This window comes from Prionailurus bengalensis, chromosome D1 (assembly GCF_016509475.1).
Source record: "Prionailurus bengalensis isolate Pbe53 chromosome D1, Fcat_Pben_1.1_paternal_pri, whole genome shotgun sequence".
In the NCBI taxonomy this organism is placed as follows: domain Eukaryota; kingdom Metazoa; phylum Chordata; class Mammalia; order Carnivora; family Felidae; genus Prionailurus; species Prionailurus bengalensis.
The window spans coordinates 114,386,210-114,407,363 of NC_057346.1; the positions used below are offsets into that span (position 1 = coordinate 114,386,210).

Genomic DNA, 21,154 nt, shown 5'->3' on the forward strand with positions numbered 1-21,154 from the left:
CATCCCTTCGTCCTCCCCATCCAAGAGCCCAGCAAAGAGTCCCTCCTGCCCTCTTCCCATGAGGTGGTGTGGCTCTGGGGCATCTGCATCCTTTGGGGCACAGCTGCCAGACCTGAGTACCCCCCTCAAGTCTCTCTTCCGCACCAAAAGTCTTATTCTCTCCATTGGATGTCCCTTCCCTTTGGCTAAGGAAGGGAGTTCAGGTGATGGCTTGAGAGAGAAAGGGAGAGGGAGAGTTAAACCCCAGCATGTGCCAGTAAGCTGGGTAAACTGGGGTGCAAGGGTACTGGGAGGATGGGAGTGGTGGCCTTCTGGGAAGTACAGACGTCTTTACCTTTCAGCGAGTCTTTGTTCTGTGGTCTGCTCTCCCTGCAACCTTGGGAGAGAGGTTTAAATTCCCAGTGAGATTTAGTCCAGTCAGGGCAGCACATCTGCTGGGCCCTCCCTCAGCTGCTGATGGCTTTGAGGCTGTGCTTCGATTGGAGTTTCAGCCAGACTCAAAGGCTGTGAACCCAGCATCCCACCCAGGGTGTCCGTGATCAAGCAGGACTGGTGCTCAGAGCTGCCATCTGCCATCATGCATGCGGTGCAGGGGGGCCAATCAGGAGTAACTGGTGAAGGGAGGAAACTCCCAGACGAGTCCCCAGCCCTTGAAAGAAGGAGGGACATGACGACATTGCACTGCAGCTGCCTTGGGAGCACCTGGAGAGAGGTTTTTCTGATCACTCTCGAACCCTGCTTCATTCTGCATATGGCCCATCGCCATTTTACCCGTGCCACGCCCACTGGCATTCCAGGGTGTCGAGTGACTGCCAGGTGTCAATCTCGGGAGGCCCCGCCCACTCTCCACCCCTCCAGATAGTCCCACCTCCTAGCTAAAGGGAGTACTTCCGGTTAATGTCCACGCCCACACACGCCTCTCCGTGGGGTTAGGGGGCTGGCCAAATCTCCACCCCCTAATGCATGTGCCCTGGCGTGAGAAGGTGCCACAGCCAGCTGCCCAGTGGCCTCAGCACCACTGAGTGGGCACAAAGCTACCCAATTTGGAGGGGCTCGAGGAAAGGCGTGGAGGGGACGAGGAGGTGAGGGGCAAAACTGTAATTTCAGTTGGCATTTGAGCAGGTGCTGTGGTCAGCGGTGGAGACCCTCTCCCGCTTCTAGGGGCTGTTAATATGCACACTCTAAAAGTGCCCTTCATCGTCTCTCCAGCCTCAGCCTCGTCCCCCACCTCCTCCTCCTCCCCGTCAACCCGGCTGGAGGGTCTGGGCACCACAGCCAGAGCACCCCCTGCTTTGGCGGCGACTGCTAATATTGACCCAACCAGCAGATCATCGGCCGGGCAGTTTCAGCAGAGAGCTTTGGGCACCAGTGACTCCCCCGTCCTCTTCATCCACCGCCCGGGAGCTTCGGGGACTACGCAGCGACTAGAGTACAGGTGACCGGGCTTCCCTCCCTCTTGCTGCAGCCTCTCAGTGTGAGAGAAAAGCTGTATTCTAAGTGTTGAGGCACGGGTGGGCTGGGGGCTTGAGGCAGCTAAAAGTATCCCCGTTTCGCAGGAGGGACACACCTCTGCTGCAGGAGGAAGGGTGAGGGCAAGCTTCCTAAGAACAGCCTCAACTTTGGAGGGTACAGGAAAGACAAGTGGGGAGGGGGCTTTTCCATAGGTCCCCACAGAGTCACAGAGGCTTTTGCAAGGAAAATAGGTTTTCCTTCACTAATCTGCCAGGCCAAGTGGGAGGGGCAGGAGTGGAGGGTAGGGCTGCCCTTCCCAGCAGGAGTGAACAGCTGTTTTTGCAAATGTAAAGGGCATGGCTTTTCTGTGTGAGAAATTTGTTCTTGCTGCACCACCACCGCCCCCACCCCCCTACCCCACCCCCCCCCCCCCACCTCCCAGTCCCAACCAAAGACAAACAGGACACTGTGCAGAGGGCCGGGGGCCCAAGATTTTGGAGCAGTTTTTTTATACCATTTTAAAAGCAAAGCACCCCCCTTCTCCCCACTCCCTACACCTCCTGACCATAACCAAAAAACCCCACTAAGTATTTGGAAAGGGGAGTGAGAAGGGAGAGGATGAAGGGCAATGCGGCTTGTACCCACGGCAGGATTAAAAGAGTAAAGCTTCTCTCTCGCTGCTGGCGGCCCAGTTCTCCTGTTGCCTCTCTTGCCCACAGAACTGAGTGGTGGGGCAAGGGCAACTTCCCGGGGGAGTGCATGATTCTGTCCCCTCCATGTGGGGTCCCAGACTCCCCCATACACCCAGTGTGGTGTTTGTGGGGACAGATCTCATTTCCCCAGGGAAGCTCAGTGTCCCACTGTACCTCTCCAACCATCCAGGGGCTTTCTGAATACAGAGCTGTGCCCTTTGTTTTGTTCCTGACCCCCTCCTTGCTTCCACCCAATGTGGGAATGTTGGAGTTGGGGGGGGGGTCATATGGTGTATTGTGATCCCCCAAGGCATGCCTTTCGTGTGCAACCCCACCCCATGCTCAGGCACAAGTCCACACCAGCCAGGAAGGGGCAGGCCACCCAACAGAAGGGTCTCCTGCCTCTGTGGGCAAGCAACATTTTCAGGCTTGGCTGCTGGGAAGTCCAGCTTTAGGTGAACTGTGGGCCTCTTCCTCCTTCCCTTGTACTTTGAAAGAGGGGGAGCTAGGCAGCCATAAGGACAGGAAAGGAAGCTACTACCCAAAACCCTGGCAAGGTGACTTTCAGGCCTCCTCACTGAACAGCCAGGGGAGGAGGAGAGGACGGGGCTCCGGCTGGCAGGGGACTTGTCTTAAAAGGGTTCATCTCAGGAACACCTTTGTGTTTCCCCTAGGGGCCGAAGAGTCACTGCTGAGCTCCTTGAGGAGGAGGTGGATCCCAAGACCCAGGGCCCGGCATCTCACCCAGCTGAGCCCCCAGCCCAGGCTGCCCCCCAGCTGGAGCCACAGCCCGAGTCACAGCCAGCCAGAGCTGCTGGAGAACCCAGCCCAGAGGTGAGCTGCTGCGGCCTGTGGCCCAGGCGGTCCCCTCGCGCTCAGAACTGAGGCCTGTGGCCAGCCCCAGCCCCACAGAGGTGAGTGTCTTCAGACCCCCAGGGCTGTGCAGAGGTGTCCGCGGGTTCAGCCCTCCAAGTGTCAGGGTCTGTGCCAGGGCCTTGTTTCCTTCAGTTCATGGAGCCCCTCTCCCCTCAGGCCCAGGGAAGCTGGGGTGTATTCAGAGTCACACCACAGGCATCTGTGAGTCAGGGGGTCTGCTCCTGGTGCCTGCCTGTCCCTTGGTGGCTCAGGTGTGGGTGCAGCAAGCCCCTTGCCATCTGGGCTCCACAGCCTTCCTTGGAAGGGAGCTCCTGGAAGAAGAAGGGCAAGGGAGGTGGACAGGGCAGTCCATGGGAGCGGGGTGGGGTGGGGGCAGACAAGGTGGGGACAGAATTGGAGGAAGGGGAAAGAAAACAGGGAGGGGAAGAGGGAAAACTCATCAGTTGTGAATCAGGAGACCCCAGGAAGGCTAGGCTCAGCTGGGGCACATGAGACCCAGGTCCTCCCTGCCCTGGGCTGCTGGGCTGTGGGACCTCACACGAGTGGCTTGACCTCTCTGGGTCCCTATTTGTCAAAGTGGGTGGCAGTCGCAGACCTCCTGACTGCTCAGTTGTGAGAAGAAAGGGAGGTAGTGGCCCAAGGACAGCAGGGGCACTGCAGTGAGGCGGAGGGCCTTAGAGCACCGGTGTCAGGATTCCATTGTGTTCAGCCGGAGGGGCTTCCTGTGTGTGTGTTCGAGTGGGGGTTGGTGGGGGGGGACTAGAAAGCCCTGGGGCCAGAGTGCCTGGGACACTTCTGGAGCAAGCTCCGTGGTGGTGGCCACAGCGGTTCACAGTTCACTGACAAGGTACTGGGGTGGGGGCACACGCTGAGCTGCCCTAGAGGGGTGCTCTGCGCCAGGGTCTTGGGGAGCTTTGGAAGTGGGGGTGGGGCAGGTGATTGTTCTTGCGCTGGACCCACAAGTCACAGAGGCCACCCTTCAGAGCCCGCAGGGAGGGACCCAGCAGGTGACCCCCTTCTAGGCCGGTTTACCCATCTGAGAGAGAGGCCAAGAACATTCTTTTAAAGGGGTCTTTATTCCAGACGCTACATAAAACAGTACAATAGCGGCCTTGCCTGGGTCCTTCCCCAGTGTGCCAGTGCTCAGCCCCCTCCCCTGCGCCCCCCACCCGACCCCTACCTACTTTTCGGCTTTTGGTTTATTGATCTGTGGCCTGTGGTGTCTTGTGCCCTGGGTAGCTCGTGCTGTCGGGTCCTGGTGGTTCCGGGTGGACCCGCTGGGTCCCTGGTCCCTCACTTCCAGCTGGGGCTGTGCCGGCTGCGTCCCTCCCGGAGCTCAGAGCAGGGCCTGGGCCTTGGCGGCGGAGGCGAGGCGGCGGGTGCCCTGCGGTGGGGGAGGGAGGGAGGGGTGCTCAGGGGACCCTCAGAGAATGGAGCAGGGTTTGTAGATTGCTGGGCTCGGACCCAGGGAGCAGGAGCGGCCAGCCTGGAGCAGGAGCTGTGGGAGGGAGCCGGGGAAGGAGAAAGGCTGCTTGCTGGGAGCAGGGGAGCAGGGGAGCAGGAGAGCAGGGGAGCCGGGGAGCCGGGAGGCGGGAGGCGGGAGCGAGCGCAGCCCAGACGCAGGCCTGGCCTGGCGTGTAGAGGCCAGGATCAGTGGGTGAGTCCAAATCGTGGGGGATGATGATTCTCCGTGGTGCGTGGGTTTGCAATCTGCAGGGGAGGCTTGTGCTGCCCTGGTGCTGGAGCAGGGCAGCTGGGGGTGGGGGTGGGTGGGGTAGGGCTGAAGTTCCGCCAGCCAAGCTCTGGGCAAAAGGGACCCCAGCCCCACAAGGGGCCTGAGCTGCAGCTCCCTTCCTACCGTGGAGGGCCGGAAGTCGGGGAGAGCCTGACGCTGGTCCTGGCCAGGGGCGGCCAGTGCCTTTTTTGAGCCCTAGGGTGACCCGGATCTGCCCCCTTCAAGCCTGCCCCTCTAGCCACACTTTTGACTAAATAAGGCGAGGGTTCAGCAGGCAGCCCCGCGGGGGGGAGGGAGAGCATGTGCGCTCCCCCCTTGCCCTGATGGCTCAGTCTGGCACCCCAAAGTGGCCTCAGCCGTCCTACCTCCAAGGTCCAGGCGGCAGCCGAAGGGCACGTCTCCGAACTTCTCCAAGCTTCTCCCGGCTTCTCCAGGGCCGGCGCCTGTGTGGGCAGAAAGCAGGGGAGGGACCCACTGATCAGCCGCTGGCGTGATTGCCCCCCAGGCACCCCCAACCAGGGGGAAAGCCCACACTTTGAAAAGGGGCTCTCACCTCAGCACATGCCGCCCCCCACTCCCAGCCCCTGGGGAAGCAGGCCTGGAGGAAAGGTGGAGAACCCAGAGCAGAGCCAACGGGGGTGGGGGGGTGGGGACTAAATTCGTCCATGAGCAGAGGCCCTCCAAAGGATCCAAAATCTGTTCTGGGCTCCCAGGGACCCCGTTCCTCACCACCCCCCCCCCAATTTCACAGGTCTTTACGCAGTGGGGAGTTACTTCAAGGCACCTGAAGCTCCCTTCTCACCCTCCCTCCGTCCCCAGGCACACCCGCCCAGGCCAGAAAGCCGGGGACACGGGAGGCTGCGAAGGAAGGCTGGCGGAGAGGGGAGGGGGCGGTGATGGGTGGGGGGAGACAGGCCAGATGTTCTTGGAATGGGACACGGGGTGATTGATGTGGACTGGAATTTGAAGGGGGAACATTCCCCACGTGCCTGGGGCTCTGGGTGGAAAATGGACTGTTTTTCATGGGGGGGGGGGGTGTCCCTGTCCTGCCAAACTAATGTGGAGGACTGCCTCAGCCCTGACTGGGTCCCCACACCTGTCCAGTGGCGTTAACCCCTGCCCTCCCAGAATGTCAGGCTTTGAGCTGCTCCCCTCTAACTGGGGTCCTTCTGTGGGGTGACTTTGGGTACAAGCGATGCTGTCCCAGCCCCAGGATCCCCCATTCCTCTGTCCCCAGCAATGCCTTTCTCCTTGCAGCTCCTTACCCCTCAGGTACCCCCCAGGGTCGCTGTCCCCCACCCTCAAGATCGCCCAGTTCCCAGGGGGTGGCCGTGTTCCTGCCGCCACCGCCCTGCGCCTGCGTCGGGTTCAGTACTGGCTTTTAAGCAATTGACTTTCCCGGCAGGGAGAGAGACACTTCGCGTGAAAATGCTCTTTGAGAAAACGAAAGGACACCCCTGGCACCCTGGCCACCGTGCGGTCCTGCCCCGTCCCTCCTCCCCATGCCGGCTCTTCTCTTGTTCCTCATTCCCTCCCCTCTTTCGAGTTACCCAAGCGAATGGGCTTCGCCGTCGTTTGGGGACCGGGAAAGGCGGGAGCGGCGCTCGCAGAGCGCCCCGGCGCGCGGGGGGTGGCCGTCTGGGGTGCTCCAGGGCCCCCAAGCCGAGCGGGGGACGAGCCTGCCCGCGGCGGCGGCCCGGCCGCGGCTTCGCCTAGGCTCGCAGCGCGGGAGCGCGTGGGGCGCGGCGGCGACGGGGAGCGCGGGGCCGTCCTCGGAGGCGGCCGGGCAGGGAGCCCGGGGCCCCGGGAGCGCCGGGGAGCCGCGCCCGGGTTCCTCCCTTCCTCCCGACGCCCGCTCCGCCGGGCCGCTGCCGCAGGCGCGCTCACCGCGCCAGAAGGCAGAAGAGAGAGAAGCAACGCTCCTTCCGGGGCGCGCGCCCCGGGGGGCCCGGCGCTACCTGCCCGCGCCCGCGTCCCCCGGGGAGGGCGCCCCTGCTCCGCGCGCGAGCCCCCAGACGCGGGGGAGCGCCGGCGGCGCGCCGCCTGCCCGGCACCCGGGGCTCCGCCGCTGCGAGGCAGCCCTCCACCTCCGGGGTCCCCAGTCACCGAGCGACTTCCCTGCTCCCACCAAACGCGGGCATTATTATTTTTTTTTCCCTGGGATCCTCCAAATTTCAGGCTTGCTCCCAGGCCCTCCGAATGCATCCAGCATTTCCCCAGGTCACAAGAATTTTCTTGGACATCAATTTCCGGGGACCTGGAAACACGAGCCCCGGCTGCGTTCCCCCAGATTCACCTAGTGGCCTGGATCCCCAAACTCATTGGGCATTTTCTCCCACGCTCTTAACAGTTTTGTACACCCTGCTCCGATCCTACCGATCCGCACACCGCCAATGCGGATCCCCCCAAATTTAAACGTTACCCCCAGGTCCTGTGGTCTTGCTGACCCATTTGCTTGGCTCCCCAGAAGGTGGACAGTGTTTTTCTGGCACTTAGGCATCGTCTCCAAGACAAGTGAAGCCCTTCCCCTGTGTCTCCATAATTTTGCACGTGAAATTCGGGGTCTCCCAAGCATTCTGTCCCTGCTCTGCGCCCCGACACTGAAGCCCTGTTCTCCCGGTTCACCACAGTTTGGGATCTTATCCGCCGAGTTCCACAAATTTACTGGCCCCAGCCTGGGTTCCCTACATTTTACACAAAGACTCCCAGGTTCCCCCAGCACCACGAGCAATCTTCCCAGAACCCTCAGAGTTTGAACGTGGTTTCCTATTCTTTCACTAAAATGTAGGCATTACACCCGAAGGACACCAAGCCCTAGTGTGAACCACAGACAGTCTGCTCTTTTTTCGTGCCTTCCACAAAGTTCGGAGGTTGATTTCTGATCCCCAGAACTCATTGACCAATTTGTGTGTGTGTTGGGGGGTGCCATGAAAGATGTGGGAGCGTTTGTTTACAGGGCTCTCCAAGCTCCCTGGCCACTAATCAGGTCCCTTACACTTTAGACACTGTCACCCAGGCCCCGAAAGCACCCTGAGCAATTACCCGAGATGTGCTTCTTGGTGACTGTGGTTTATGCAGGTTCCCCTGGGTCCCACCGCGCACAAAACAGACGCTCGCACAAAGCCCATGTCTCCTTGTAGCGGGCTCTGTTGGGTGTTCCCAGGAACCCAATATTCTGAGTATTTTCTCTGCATCATAAGATTTTGAGTATTAAAAAACAAAATTCCCTGTATCCCACTGGCTCACTGACAAAAGTCCAGATTTTCTAACATTCAGACAGCGGTCTCAAATCCCAGGATGACACTGGACCCTTTTCCTGTTCCCTTATATTTGGACATGCTGGGTTCTCCTCCCAAATACTACTTATCGCCTTCCAGGCCCGTAAACACAGGCCCCCAAATTTCTTGGGCCCCCACAAAGTCACCCAAAATGTAAGCAATGTTTCCTGGGTCTCTCACACACTGCAAACTCCTCATAGGTCACCAGTTTGGGACACTGATTTTCTAGGCCTCATGACCTACGAACTCGTAATCTTTTCCCTTAAAGCTTAGATATTGATCCCCAATTTTCCTGAGGACTCTGAGTAACTCCTCTGGATCCCCAGATTCAAAACTTAGTTTTCTGGGGCCTCCAAATCGAGACATGTCTCCCAGCCCTCCAAAATAAATTGGGACTTTCCCCCGCTTCCACAAAACAACTGAGGCTTTTTTGGACACTGATCTTTGAGTCCCCTGAATTTACGACCCTTGCCCCAGGTCCCCATAAATTTAGGCAGCTTCCCATGGGCTCCCCAAAATGAAAATGTCCAGGGATCAAAAAATATCCTAGAAATCCCAGGTCTTATGGGCCTGTGTCCTACAAGCTTCCTGGCTACTCACCAGGGTCCCTGAAATTTAGATCTCTGCCTCCATTGGACAATTCCCATGGATCCCCAAAACTTGGGCCATTGTAGACAGTGCCCAAGAAAACAGTATATTTTTTCCCTGTTCATCAGAAATAAACTAATTGAAATCAAATAGAAAATTAAAATATAAAGGGACATCGATTTTCTGGATTTCCCAGGTGTACTGATCACACCCCAGTTTCCCCCCACATTTAGACAGTATTTCTCGAGTCCCTACAGGACAGTGAGAATTCTCCTCAAAGCCACGACAATTACGGAGTTCACCTCCTTGGCCTCGCAGGCATTCAGGCCACTAACCTGCATTGGTCAACTGTGGAAGCAATTCTGTATTTCCCGTCACCACACTGAGACTTTGCCTAGCCCCCCCAAAGTGTGTTCAGTGTTTCACTTCCCCCAATTTTAGATAACGTGCCTCTTAGGTCCCCCCTGCGTTTCGCGTTGAGAATTTTCCCAGAGTCACCCCCAAACCTACCTCCCACAAATTAGCCTAGGGTTCCCCCTAAGCTTGCTGACCAAGACGCTAGGGCCCCCAGATGTTTGACTCCGATTTCTTGGCCCCTGCGAGCCCTGAGCAACTTCCCCTGATCCACCAGACTTGGACCCTGTATCTGGAGTCTCAAATTTAGTCATTGATTACAGCTCCCCACATCAAGGGAGCCTCCCTCGGGTCTCCTACGTCGGGGTACTGGGGCCTTCGGCCGCAAACCACACGGAGCTCTGACTTCCCTTCCGATATCTGGGCATTGTTCCCGGCCCGCCCGCAGCCCCCTCGGCAGCTTTCTCGGCCCCGCTCGCGGCGGGGCACGAGTTTCAGGCCTCTCTTCGTCTCCTACGAAAGCCCCCGAGCTGCTCGGATTTGGGAGATTTCTCTCTGCGTTCCCCCAACACACTTGGCCCTGCAGCGTATCCGCCAGGACGTGGGCAGTGCTTCTCCCGCGTCCAGGAAAACGACTGGGCATTGCCCCCAGTTTCCCCCAAATTTGGGCATTGTCCCCGGGTCTTCCAACGGACTGGGCGTTGCCCCCGGACATTGGGGACTGCCCCCGGGGTCTCGCTCACCTTCAGCAGCGTCCACCGCCGCCTCAGAGCGCTCGCTTTGCTGCCTCAGCTCCTTCTGCGCCCGCGGACGCAGCCTCCAGCCTCCAGCCTCCAGCCTCCAGCCTTGCGGTGAGCTCCCCGCCGCCTCCGCGGCCCGGGCCCGGCTCCCCTCCCGCCCCGCCACTGTCCCGCCGGGGCCGCCGCTCGCCGCGCGGGCGCAGGAGCCCGCTGAGGGCTTGCGGCTCGGCGGCCGCGCTTGCTGCTGGGGCCGCGCGCCCCGAAACCCGCGCCGCTTTCGTTTGCTTTTCGCAAAGCTCACGACCGTGGGGGGAAGGGGCCGTGGCGGCCCCCAGTTGGGGAGGGCATGGCGCTGGGTCGCAGGGACGCCGTGGAGAGGCGCACCCCGCTCTGGCGGCGCGGCGCCTCCAAGTCCGCCAGGCAGGGGACTCGGGGAGGCGCGCGCGGAGCGCGGGCGAAGTGATTGATGGCGGAGCGAAGGGGCGAGCCGGCGCGGGCTTCCGCCGGCGGCGGCCCCTTCCCCTCGGAGAGGCGCGGGTGGCCGGGGGCGCCGAGGGGCGGGCGGGACGCCGGGGCTTGTGCGTGGTTTTGACTTGGTAAAAATCACGACTTCTTACGTCGTCCAAACTCTCCAGGAGATGGTTTCCCCAGATCCCCAAATTATCGTGGTGGCCCCCGGGGCCGAACCCGAGTCTACGCAACTCCAACGCACTGAGGACGGGGGAACCATTCTCCGGATATTTTGGGTGGGCCCCAAAGGCGAGCTGCTTAGACGAACCCCGGTGAGCTCGGTCATGCAGGTAGGATTGGAGCGCCGCTTCCCGCCCTGCTCTTCCGTCCCCGGCCAGGCGCGGCCTCGGTCGGCCCCAACGGCCGGCGCTCCCCGGGAACCGCACCTGGCGGCTGCCGCAGCTGCACCCCGGCTTCCGCGCGGCACCGGGGGGCGCTCAGGTTCTGGCTGCTGCGACTCCAGGAGCCGCGCCTGCTCGGGCAGGTGGCGGCCGCGCGCCATGCCCAAGCCCCGGGCTTCCTCCCTCCCCTGCAGCTCCCCGCGGGACTCGGGGACCCCCCGACCGGGCGCCGCCAAACCACCTGCGTCCTCCTCACTCTGGACCGCGCGCGCCCGCCGCGTAGCCCCCGGCCTCCGCTAGGGCTCGGGACACCGCCCACCCCTCTCGCTTCGCGCCCCCCGCGTGCGCGAACCTAGAGACCCCTAGGAATCTAGAGATCCCGGGAACCCGAGCGTCCCCCCCTCCCCCCGCCCCTCCCCCCTCCCCCCCTCCCCCCCCACCGACACACACTTCAGAACGGGAGACTCGGGACTCGGGATTTCTTTCGCATTCTGCCGCTCCCCGCCCCCAGCCCAATCTGGCCCCGAGCACCCCACAGCACCCCCCCGCCTACCGTCGCCCCTGGGCCGGGGGCCCCCAGCCCGCGGCCCACCCACCACCCCCCCACCCCACCCCACCCCACCCCCAGCTCGACTTGCGGGGGCGGTCCGGGGGGCGGGGCCAGCGCCCCTCGGGCGCCCATTGGCGCGGGCGCGGGGCCAGCGGGGCCCGAGCGGGCGCCGCGCCGCGGGGTGGCGCGGCTATAAGAGCCGGGCGTTGGCGCCCGCAGTTCGCCTGCTCTCCGGCGGAGCTGCGTGAGGCCAGGCCGGCCCCCGGCCCCCCCCTTCCGGCCGCCCCCGCCTCCTGGCCCACGCCCGCCCGCGCTCGGCCCGCCAGCGCCTCCACCCGGCCGGCGGCCCCGCGTCTTCGCCGCCCGCCGACACGCTGCTGACTCCCGCCTCGGGCGCCGTCGGCGGGGCCGCGCTCCGCCGGGCCTGCGGATCCCCGCCGCCTCCTCTTCCATCTACCTCAACGCCCGCCCCCGCTTCGCCCGAGGAGGCGGTCCCCCCCGCAGGCAGTCCGGCTCGCAGGCCGCCGGCGTTGTCACCCCCCCGCGCTGTCCCCCAGCCCTCCCCGGCGCGCGGCCGGCCGCTCCCCCCTCCTCGCCGCGTCCCGAGCGGCTCGGCGCAGCCACCGCCACCGCCACCCCACCCCCGGGCCCGGGCTCGCGACGGCCGAGGGCTCCGTCGGCCCAATCCGAGCTGGGCGCCCGCGGCCCGGGCGCCCTTCCGCTCCGCCCCCCTCCGCACCTTCCCCGGCCCTCGACGTCGCGCCCTGCCCCGGCTTCTCTGTGCTCCCCGGCCCCCTCTCCGGCCTCTGGCCCCGGCGCCCGCTCTCCGCTCTCCCGCAGCCTGCCCTTCGCTCCCTCCCGTCCCCCCCGGCTCCTTGCCTCCGACTCCCTCCCCCTCCACGCCCGCCCTCTCGCCTCGCCGTCCCGAAGCGGATTAATTATACGCTTTCTGTTTCTCTCCGCGCTGTTCTCCCCCGCTGCGAGCCTGCCCGCCTCTCGCTGTCCTCTCTCCCTCTCTCGCCCTCTCTTCGGCCCCCCCCCTTTCACGTTCTCTCTGTGTCTCTCTCTATCTCTGCCCCCCTCTATCCTTGATACAACAGCTGACCTCATTTCCAGATACCCTTTCCCCCCCTAAAAGTACAACATCTGGCCCGCCCCAGCCCGCGGACAGCCCGCCCTCCCCAGACGATCGGACGAGTCCCCCCCCAAAAAAAAGCCATCCCCCCGTTCTGCCCCGTCGCACATTCGGCCCCCGCGACTCGGCCAGAGCGGCGCTGGCACAGGAGTGTCCGGCAGGAGGGCCAGCGCCCGCTGCTCGGTTTGCGATACGCAGCAGGGAGGTGGGCCGCAGCTGTGCCGGCTTCCAGGTAAGCGGCGTGCGGGCCGGCCGGGCGGGGACGGGGGGCCCCGGCGGGCCCCGGGCGGGGGTGGGGGGAAGGGGAGGAGGCCGCGGGTCCGGCTCCCCGTGGCGAAGCCCGCGCTCTCCCCAGCGCCGCGGAGGAGGGGCGGGGGTGGGGTGGGGGTGGGGGGGCTGGCTGGGGGCTTCGGGAAGTGCCCAGGGAGGTGCGAGCTGTCTGCAGAGGCGACTTCCTGGTCGGCTTGTGGGTGCAGCGGGGTGTTGCTGAAAGCCTGCGATTTGTGCCGTGCGGGGGCGGGCCGTGTCCCCCAGGGTGCCGGGTAACGAGGAGGGGCGCGAGCCTCAGAAACCCACCCTGGTATGTTGACGCCGTGCCAGCAAGACTGAAGCAGGAAAACGGGGTGGGCGGGGCCAGGAGGGAACAGGGGGCGAGTTGGCAAAAGGCTCACACCCGGCGCCACATTTGCAGTTGACCCCCTCCTCCCCACGCGCGGGTGCACCCCCCCCCACACACACAGCCCCCTCCCTGTCCCTGTCCCTGTCCCCAACGTTTCCACCGGGGAATCTGGGGAGAGGGGCCGGTGGGAGGCTCCGAAGGGCAGGAGTGTACAGCCTGGAGAGGGTAGCTGCCCCTGCCCAGTGGGGTAGATGGAACTTTCCATGCAAGGGGGTGTAGAGCAGCCCCCCTGCCTCCCCTTCCCCCCACTGCCTGGCGCCTAGAGGGGCTGGGGGTGCAGGAGGAGCCCCCCACCCCCACCCCCACCCCGGGGTACTTTGCTGAGGGATGGTCCGGAGCAAGTTGTTGGGGGTGCGGGAGAGAAGGGACTGGCTGGGAAGAGGGAGGGGGCGGGAGCAAGGGGGGCGGGGGGAGTGGTCAGCAGGGAGAGGGGTGGGGGGTAGGGTGGAGCCGGGGCTGGGAGGAGCCGGCTCAGACATAAAAGCCAAAGCACTGACCAGCCTGCAAACTGGACATTAGCTTCTCCTGTGAGGCTCCTTCCAGCCTCCTCCTCCTCCTCCTCCTCCAGCCCCAGCGAGCCTCCTGTCCAGCTGCAGGTAACCGGGGCTGTTGAGCGAGGACCCCCGCTGCCCTCTCGCTCCGGCCCGCCCTGCCCTGCCCGCCCCCGCTGACGGGGGGGGCCTCGGGCCTCAGCCCCTCAGCCCCTCCTCTCCGCCTCTGCCCTCCTCGCCCCTGGCCTCCCTCCTCCCCGCCACCGCCACCGCTGGCTCACCTGGCCCAGAGGGCACGCCTCTCACCCGGCCTCTGCTCTCCGCCGGTGCCGGCCAGCCGGGACCCCTCACTGGAGTGGCTGGCTTGCAGAGGGTGCAGCTGTGGCTCGCTCGGAAGGCGCCCAGTCACTAGCTGGCCAGATTGTTCTTAGAATTTGGAAGGGGGCAGCGGCGGGGGGCAGCTTGGGAGACTGGCTGGGGCCCGGTCCAAGGCGGGAGGAGGTGAGGGGGGGGCGCACTTCACGCGCCTCTGTGGAGCTGGCCTCTGCTCTTTAGCCGAGTTGAAGCGGGACTGTGCTCCCTTCTCGGTTGCCTCCTCTCCTGCACGATTTATGGCACCAGAAATTCCCTGGGCCTAGCGTGCAGCGGCCTCGCTCCAGGCTGGGAAGGGGCACGCTGCGTGGTGGCCCCCCCCACCCCCCGCCCCGCCCCGGGCCCACCGGGTGTGGAGCCCAGGAGGGGCACATCCGGGCAGGCTGCCCAGCCCCCGGCTTGGGTAGCCTCAGGGTGCCAGTGTGCTCGGAGGCACTGGGCCGTGACTGTCGCCCCAGAAGGGGCTTGTACCTGGGCCTGTGGAGGGCTTCCAGGGGCTACCTGCCTGTGGTTGGGAGGGGGGGGCTTCCACTTTCTGGAGGGGGCAGGGGCAGCTTGCTGGGTCTAAAAGAGAACCTGAGGCCCCCTCCCAAGCCCTCCCAAGCCTTAAGGGGCCTGGTTAACCCTGGCCCCGGGGCCTTGCAGCCACACAGCCCGTGCAGGGGGTGTGTCCCGAGACGTGCTTCTCGGTCCGGACTGGGCCCCAAGGACCTGGTGTCCAGCCTCCAGCTGGCCTGACTTGTTCTCTCCAGCTCCCTGGGTGGGGTTTGGTACCTCAGTGGGGAGAGGGTCTGATGAACCCACAGGGACCCTGAGGTGCCTGGCCCTGGAGGGTGGGTGTGATGCCAGGCCCTGAGAGGAGGCCTGGGGCCTTTTTGTGTGTTTTGGGGTGCCCAGGGCAGGCTGGAGTGGGGGACTGGGCGATTCAGGAGAATGAGGCCCCCGGAAGTGTGGCTCGCATAGTAACCACTGGATCCTGGACCTGAGCTTTGCTCGGTCCCCGGGGTGGGGGTGGGGGTGGCTGGGAGGGTGGAAGAGGCTGTGGGGGAGGGGGAAGGGGTGGGATTGGCACAGCAGGACCCCTGCTGCTTGGGGGGGGCCGGTCCTCTGGGATGCACACAGCTCTGCGGTGGGGTGGGGCCATCTGCCATCTTGGCTGATGCGGGGAGGCCCGCGGAGTGGCCACTGCCCTGCGCTGGTCCCGCCCCCCCATGACTTCATAGGACAGAGGCCAGGTTCAGTGTCCAGCCCTGTCCCCTGCGGCTCTGGGGTGTGGCTGAGCCCCTGCGGTGGTGACGGCGGGGGCGATCATCCCCTCGTGTGAAACTTGGTGCCCATCAAAGACGTGCTTCACACACAACCGCTCAAACCTGGGGCGACTGCGCACCCCGCCTGGGCAGGAGAGCACGCGTTCTTTCTGTCATTAGAGTGGCCACGTTTAGGACATGGGGATCTAAAGCCGTAACCGAACTTGGAATCAGGAGGTGGCTGGGCTGGTGTCTCCCAGAGGCCCCGGCCTGGCGGGGCGGCGGGAGTGGCCTCCGGCCCTGGACTTGGCTCATGGCCTCCTCTCTCCGCCCCTAGATGCCGATGGGGGTCCCAATGGGGAAGTCGATGCTGGTGTTGCTCACCTTCTTGGCCTTGGCCTCGTGCTGCTTTGCTGCTTACCGCCCCAGTGAGACCCTGTGCGGCGGGGAGCTGGTGGACACCCTCCAGTTTGTCTGTGGGGACCGCGGCTTTTACTTCAGTAAGTAGCCCAGTGCGCGTTGGGGCGGGGGTGGGGGGGGGCGCACCCAGCAGGTGCTCTATAAATGCTGGAGTCCTCCCTCCCGTCTCCCAGATGCCCATGGACACCTCCTGGGATACCTGGTGTGGGTGGCCAGGCACAGGGAAGCTACTGAGACTCCATGAGCACAGTTGGGACCCTGGAGTCTGCATTTATTGGGCACCTGCAGTGAGCCTGGGTGGTGCCCACACCCCTGACCTTCCTGTGACACGATGAAAAGCAGAATGCTCTCCTCGCAGGCAGGGTGGGATCTAGGTGGGGGCCAGGCCGTAGCAGGTGCGGGTGGGGTGCAGGGCGGGCTGTGGGCACAAAAGTTTCCCACACATCTGGGGGTGGGGGGGTGCGTCTGCCATGTAGATGGTGGGCAGGTATTTGTGGATTACCTGATTTAGCGTTTGGCAGAACGGATCGGAGACCCCTAAAAACCAAAGCGTGTGTTGCATGCCCCATGGGCTGGGGGGGTGGTGCCGAGCTCCCCCCACCCCAGGCTTGCAGGAGAGGAGATGAGGCCCTGCCTACAAGACATTGGGGAGCGGGGTGGGGCATCCGCCTGAGGGGTGGGCCTCAGCGTGGGCTTTGGCTGTTTCTTGGGCTTCTCTCTTTCCAGGTCCATCCTGGGGCTGGGTTTTCCCCTAGAGCGCTGCTTTTCCTTGCCCCGGGCCCTGGGTGGGGCCCCCAGTTGGAGGTGACCTCTTCCTCAGGGGCGTGGGCCATTGCCCTCCCCTCCCAGAAAGCTGGGCCTCAGGGGAGCATTTATCTGGATGGGGGCAGGGACTGCAGAGCAGACCCTGGCTGACCCTGAAGGTGGGGCGCGCTGCTGCGGGCTCAGCCACCTCTGTTCCCAACAGGAGCCCAGACGCGGGTGGGGGCGGGGGAGGTAAGATGGTGAGGACCCTGGTGGTCACACCTGGCCCTGCTGCTCCCCGAGCGGCAGCCCCCTCTGCAGCCTCTACTTACCCAGCGGTGAAACGGGCCTCACAGACGCCAGCCTTGGTCTCTCCAAGCTTCTCTTTGAAAAGCACTCCTGCTTCTCCACGCTCTGGAAGCCCAGTCCACCCTGGCCTTGTCTGTGCTCCCCCACCCCGCCCTGGCACCTGCCTCCTTTTGGGGGCAGGAAGTGGCACTGCGTAGGGTCTGGTGCCCAGGGAGTGAGGCCCCTGCAAGGAGGGCTGGGCCGAGCCCCCACCCAGTGGGACCTCCTCCCCACTGGCGCCCGTCCTCCCCCCCCTCCACCTCCCCCTCCGAGGCGAGGGCCCGGACTTTTCCTTGCAGCTGACCTTGGAGCCCAAGCAGCGGAGGGGCGGGGACGACGGGAGGAAAGGGGGGCGTGGTTTCATGCAGGTCCTCACTCCTCCCCTCCCGTCTTCCCCTTCTTCTCCCATGCCTGCCTCGGCGTCTCGAGGGCTACGGGCCACCCAGGGTCCTGCTCTGTTCAGGGAGGACACTTGCGTCCCAGCGTGGCCTTCAGGACGGGACCCTGCGCCCCGCATCGTGGGGGGGGCGGCTGGGCCCCTGACGGGCTCACGCCTGCGCACTTTCCCCACCTCCCTGGGCAGTGGACCCTGGAGGCCGTGCCCACCGTCCGTGCGAGGAGGGAGGCACCGCGAGGCCAGGGGGCTGGCGCCCTGCCTCCCCGGGGCCGGCGCCCCCTTGCCCGGCTGCGGTGCACTCGGTGCTCAAGGGCGGCTCTCGTTCCCCCTGTGGGACTTCCAGGCAGGCCGGCGAGCCGCGTGAACCGCCGCAGCAGCCGTGGCATCGTGGAAGAGTGTTGCTTCCGCAGCTGTGACCTGGCCCTTCTGGAGACCTACTGCGCCGCCCCCGCCAAGTCCGAGAGGGACGTGTCGACCCCTCCGACCGTGCTTCCGGTAGGCACGGGGCCGTTGCTGCTGGGGGGGTGGGGGTGGTGGTGGGGACCCTGCTCTCCTGCCCTCCCTCTGGGGGGACCGGGGCTCAGCCAGCTCCTGGGCTCATGGGTCCCCCACGCCAAGGACCCCGGCCCGGAGCCGGCCGTCCAGCCGTTCCCCGTGGGCAGGCGAGCCCCCTCCCCGTGTGAGGCCGCTGAGGGGTCCACGGGGGAGGGCAGGGCGGCTGGGGGCAGGAGCCAGGGAGCGGGGGGGCCCCCTTGACTGGTCCTCCCCTCCCCCCCACTCCCAGGACAACTTCCCCAGATACCCCGTGGGCAAGTTCTTCCAATATGACAGCTGGAAGCAATCGGCCCAGCGCCTGCGCAGGGGCCTGCCTGCCCTCCTGCGCGCCCGCCGGGGTCGCATGCTCGCCAAGGAGCTCGAGGCGTTCAGAGAGGCCAAGCGTCACCGTCCCCTGATCGCCCTGCCCACCCACGACCCCGCCGCCCACGGGGGCGCCTCTCCGGAGGCGTCCGCCAATCGGAAGTGAGCCAAACTGTCGTAATTCTGCAGAACGGCACCGTCCACCTGGTGCCCTCCTCCTGACCAGGGGCCGTGTTCCATCGGGTCCCGCCTCCGACATCTCCCGGTACCATTTTCCCTCCGCGGGCTCCCCCACCCCCAGCCCCCGTGCCCCAACCTCCCCATGTCAGGCTCTTCTCTCCTTGGCCTTCTCCATCCGGCCAAGGGGAATGGTAGTAACACCTCTAAAACTATACAAACTCAATTGGCGTTAAGTATCCCCCCAAATTATCCCCAAATCACACGACAAAATACTCAACTGTGAACCCCTGAATGACACACACACACGCATGCACATCAGTCCCCTTAAAACGAATTGGCTTTTTAGAAACACCAGAACAGTAATTTGGCTTAAAAACAAAACCAAAAAACCTAAAAATATCAATTGGCTAAAAAAATGCGAAAAGCTAATTGACTTAAAAATGATTGGCATCATGAAAGAATCAGGCACCCCCCTTCCCTCTCTTCCCCAGGGACCTCGAGTCAGATTGGCCGCGGCTCGGGCCCCTGACCGACCAGGAGAGGGGAAGGGACCCCAGATCTGCAGGCAGGCACGTCCTTGCTCTGCAGCTAGCTCCGGCCCTCCACAGGGAGCATTGGCCACCCTACGACAGCACAGCCCCTTCGCTCTGTCTTCCATCCCCGAAAATCACCGTGGAGCTGGTTGGGGGTTCCCAGGAAGACCGAAGGAGGGGAGAACAGAACATGAAAACCAAAATTTGTGAAAATAAGCTTTAATTGGCCCAAACCCCCATACACCCTAAAGTCAATCCTCCCCAAACCCACACCCCCCAAATTCTCGCATCTCAATCCCCGCTCTAAAAAACAGGCATCCCTGCAGACACCCCCCTACGTGCACACACACACACACACTCTCACACATGCACAGCCCTCACACACTCTCATGTACGTGCACACATACACACACACTCTCATGCACACGCAGCCCCTCACGCACGCACACACGCACACAGACGAGTGAACCCAGCACGGTGCAGGTCGGACCACGTTCTGCCTCGGCCCCTTCTCTAAGCCGTTTGGTGATGAGGTTTTCATGGGCTGCTCTCCCCTCTGGACCCCTGGGATGCACTCCTCGGGTGGGAGACGGTGTGTCCCAGGCCTAGGTGGGCGACCCCTCTGTCTGAGGTGACGGAGGTGCCTTTGCCCACGACCCCCGTGGTGTGAGCCCCGAAGCCCCCCGGGCCCCACCGGCATCCATGCCCCCTCCCACCGTGTGGCGCAAGGGACGGGTTTGGTGGGACTGGAGGTGGCTGTAGCTGAACGGGGCGTGCCTTACAAAGTAGCCTGACCCCCTCGGTGTGCTCCGGTGAGAAAGACCTGGGGACCCCCCAGCACACCTAGGGACCATCTTTGCGGGTCCTCTGGGGGCCTCTCAGAAATGGGGGCTCCCGGGAGGCCGGCAAGGATGGTGGGGAGTGTGGGAAGTCTGGCGGTTGGAGGGGCGGGTGGGGGGCAGTGGGGGCTGGGTGGGGGGACGCTCTGGAGCAGGAGGTGGTCCTGCGGGGTTTGGAGTAGCGGAGTCAGGAGTGACAAGGAGATTTGCAGAATTACGGATTGAATTAGGAGCCCAAATTGTCGCCAATTGATCTGTTACCCCCCTTTAATTGGTTTCTCCTGGGGCTTTTTTCCTTTTTTTTTTTTTTGACCCCTCCTTAGCTTTTTACGCGCTCACACACCAAATTAATCTTACTCCCCGTCCCACGTAACAGGGGGGCAGTGACCAAGCAACGACGCACGAAGCCACCACCACCACCTCTGCGGCTGAGCCGCACGTCCTGCTCCCCGCCATTTAGCGCCCTGATTCGGTTTTTGTTTTAATCTGTCCCTGTCGCTTGGGTTGAGTGGAGAGAGTGGGCCTCCGTGGGGCGCTGGCCACTGCGCCCCACGGAGGAGCTGGAGGGGAAGGGAGCGGGCCGCTGCCCGGCCTGGCCTCTGGGGACGGTGGCTGGTCCCCTGAGGTCCTGAGGGGCGGAGGAGGGGCGGGGAGGTGTCTCCTCGGTGTCAGGAAGGTGCTCGGAGGCCACCAGGAAGAGGGGGCCCCTGGCTGGCTCAGGCCGGCTGGGGGGGAAGGGGTTGCAGGTGTGTGAGTCGAGGGGCTCCATCAGGCTGGAGCAGGTGGCCGCCTTCCTTGCACTTGGGGAGCCCTCCCCCCACCCCTCGGTGACACCTTGCCCACCTCCTCAGCGCCCTGTCTTGTCCCCAGGAGGCTCCGAGCTCTGCAGGGCATCCTAGGGGCCAGGCAGGGTGAGGCCGGGGAGCTGGGGAGGTCAGGAGGGTGCAGGCCCGCAGAGCAGGAGAGCAGGCGGAAAGGTCCATCAGCCGGGGTCGCTTGGGCCCCGAGGCCCGCGGGTCTGGTGATACCGAAGCAGCCACCACCTCGGTGCCTAGGGCTGTGGCAGGGACCCGGGCGGCTGGGAGGCTTACCTCACCCCCGCTTCTGCCCCCAGTGCAGCCCCCCTGCACGACAGCCCGACTAGCATTCTAGAGGCCCGAGGCTTCTGGGTCCTGGCGACGGGGCTGGCACGACCCTGGGGGCGGTCCGTGCCAGTCCACTCGAGGCACAGAGGGCCCTTTGGCAGGCGTCCGGGGACTGGGCCATTCGGACCATTGGATAGAAACCCAAAGAGCCAAATCGTCGTAACTGGGACCCAGATTGGCCTGAGATCCAAAAAGACGCGGAGGCACCCTAAATTGTCTGCCCATCCTGCCGGACGCCCAGCCCAGCCAGTGTTACATTCTGCCTCCTTTGGGATGGGTGCTCCGGGACGTCTGCCAACGCTCCTCTGTGTCCCCCTGTGAGCAGCTCTCCGAGGGTTCTCAGCCATCCTGACCCGGGCCCCCCTCTGACCTCCTGAGCCCCTGCTTGTGGCTGTCCATCTTTTCTCCCCCCCTCAACTGTCTTCAGCAGGACCCCCTCTTGGGTCCCCCCCCGTTCCATCACCTGAAGACCCCCACGTGCCGAGCACCGAATGTCATCTCGCCCGCTGCCCTGGTCCATCGGGCAGTGGCTGGTGCGGGCCTCCACTCGCCCCCTTTAACATGCTGATATTTCTGGCAAAACTCATTGCTTGGGTTTTGTCTTTAACGTTTACTGCTTGCAATCCCAATAAAGCATTCAAATTTATCTT

At 63.9% G+C, this 21,154-nt stretch overlaps 1 protein-coding gene across 5 annotated transcripts; it reads left to right on the forward strand.

Moving 5' to 3' along the window:
* The first annotated feature begins 2,950 nt into the window (after nucleotides 1-2,950).
* On the forward strand, nucleotides 2,951-18,924 carry IGF2 (insulin like growth factor 2). 5 transcript variants are annotated; one of them, XM_043582018.1, is made up of 4 exons: nucleotides 2,951-3,058; nucleotides 15,378-15,540; nucleotides 17,284-17,444; nucleotides 17,734-18,924. In XM_043582018.1, the coding sequence occupies exons 2-4, from the start codon at nucleotides 15,378-15,380 to the stop codon at nucleotides 17,971-17,973; spliced, it is 564 nt and encodes a 187-aa protein (XP_043437953.1). In that variant the 5' UTR covers nucleotides 2,951-3,058; the 3' UTR covers nucleotides 17,974-18,924. The 5 variants fall into 5 exon arrangements, with proteins under 5 accessions (XP_043437953.1, XP_043437952.1, XP_043437949.1 ...); XM_043582017.1 differs by lacking the exon at nucleotides 2,951-3,058 and adding an exon at nucleotides 3,845-3,867; XM_043582014.1 differs by lacking the exon at nucleotides 2,951-3,058 and adding an exon at nucleotides 10,339-10,515.
* The last annotated feature ends 2,230 nt before the right edge of the window (nucleotides 18,925-21,154 follow it).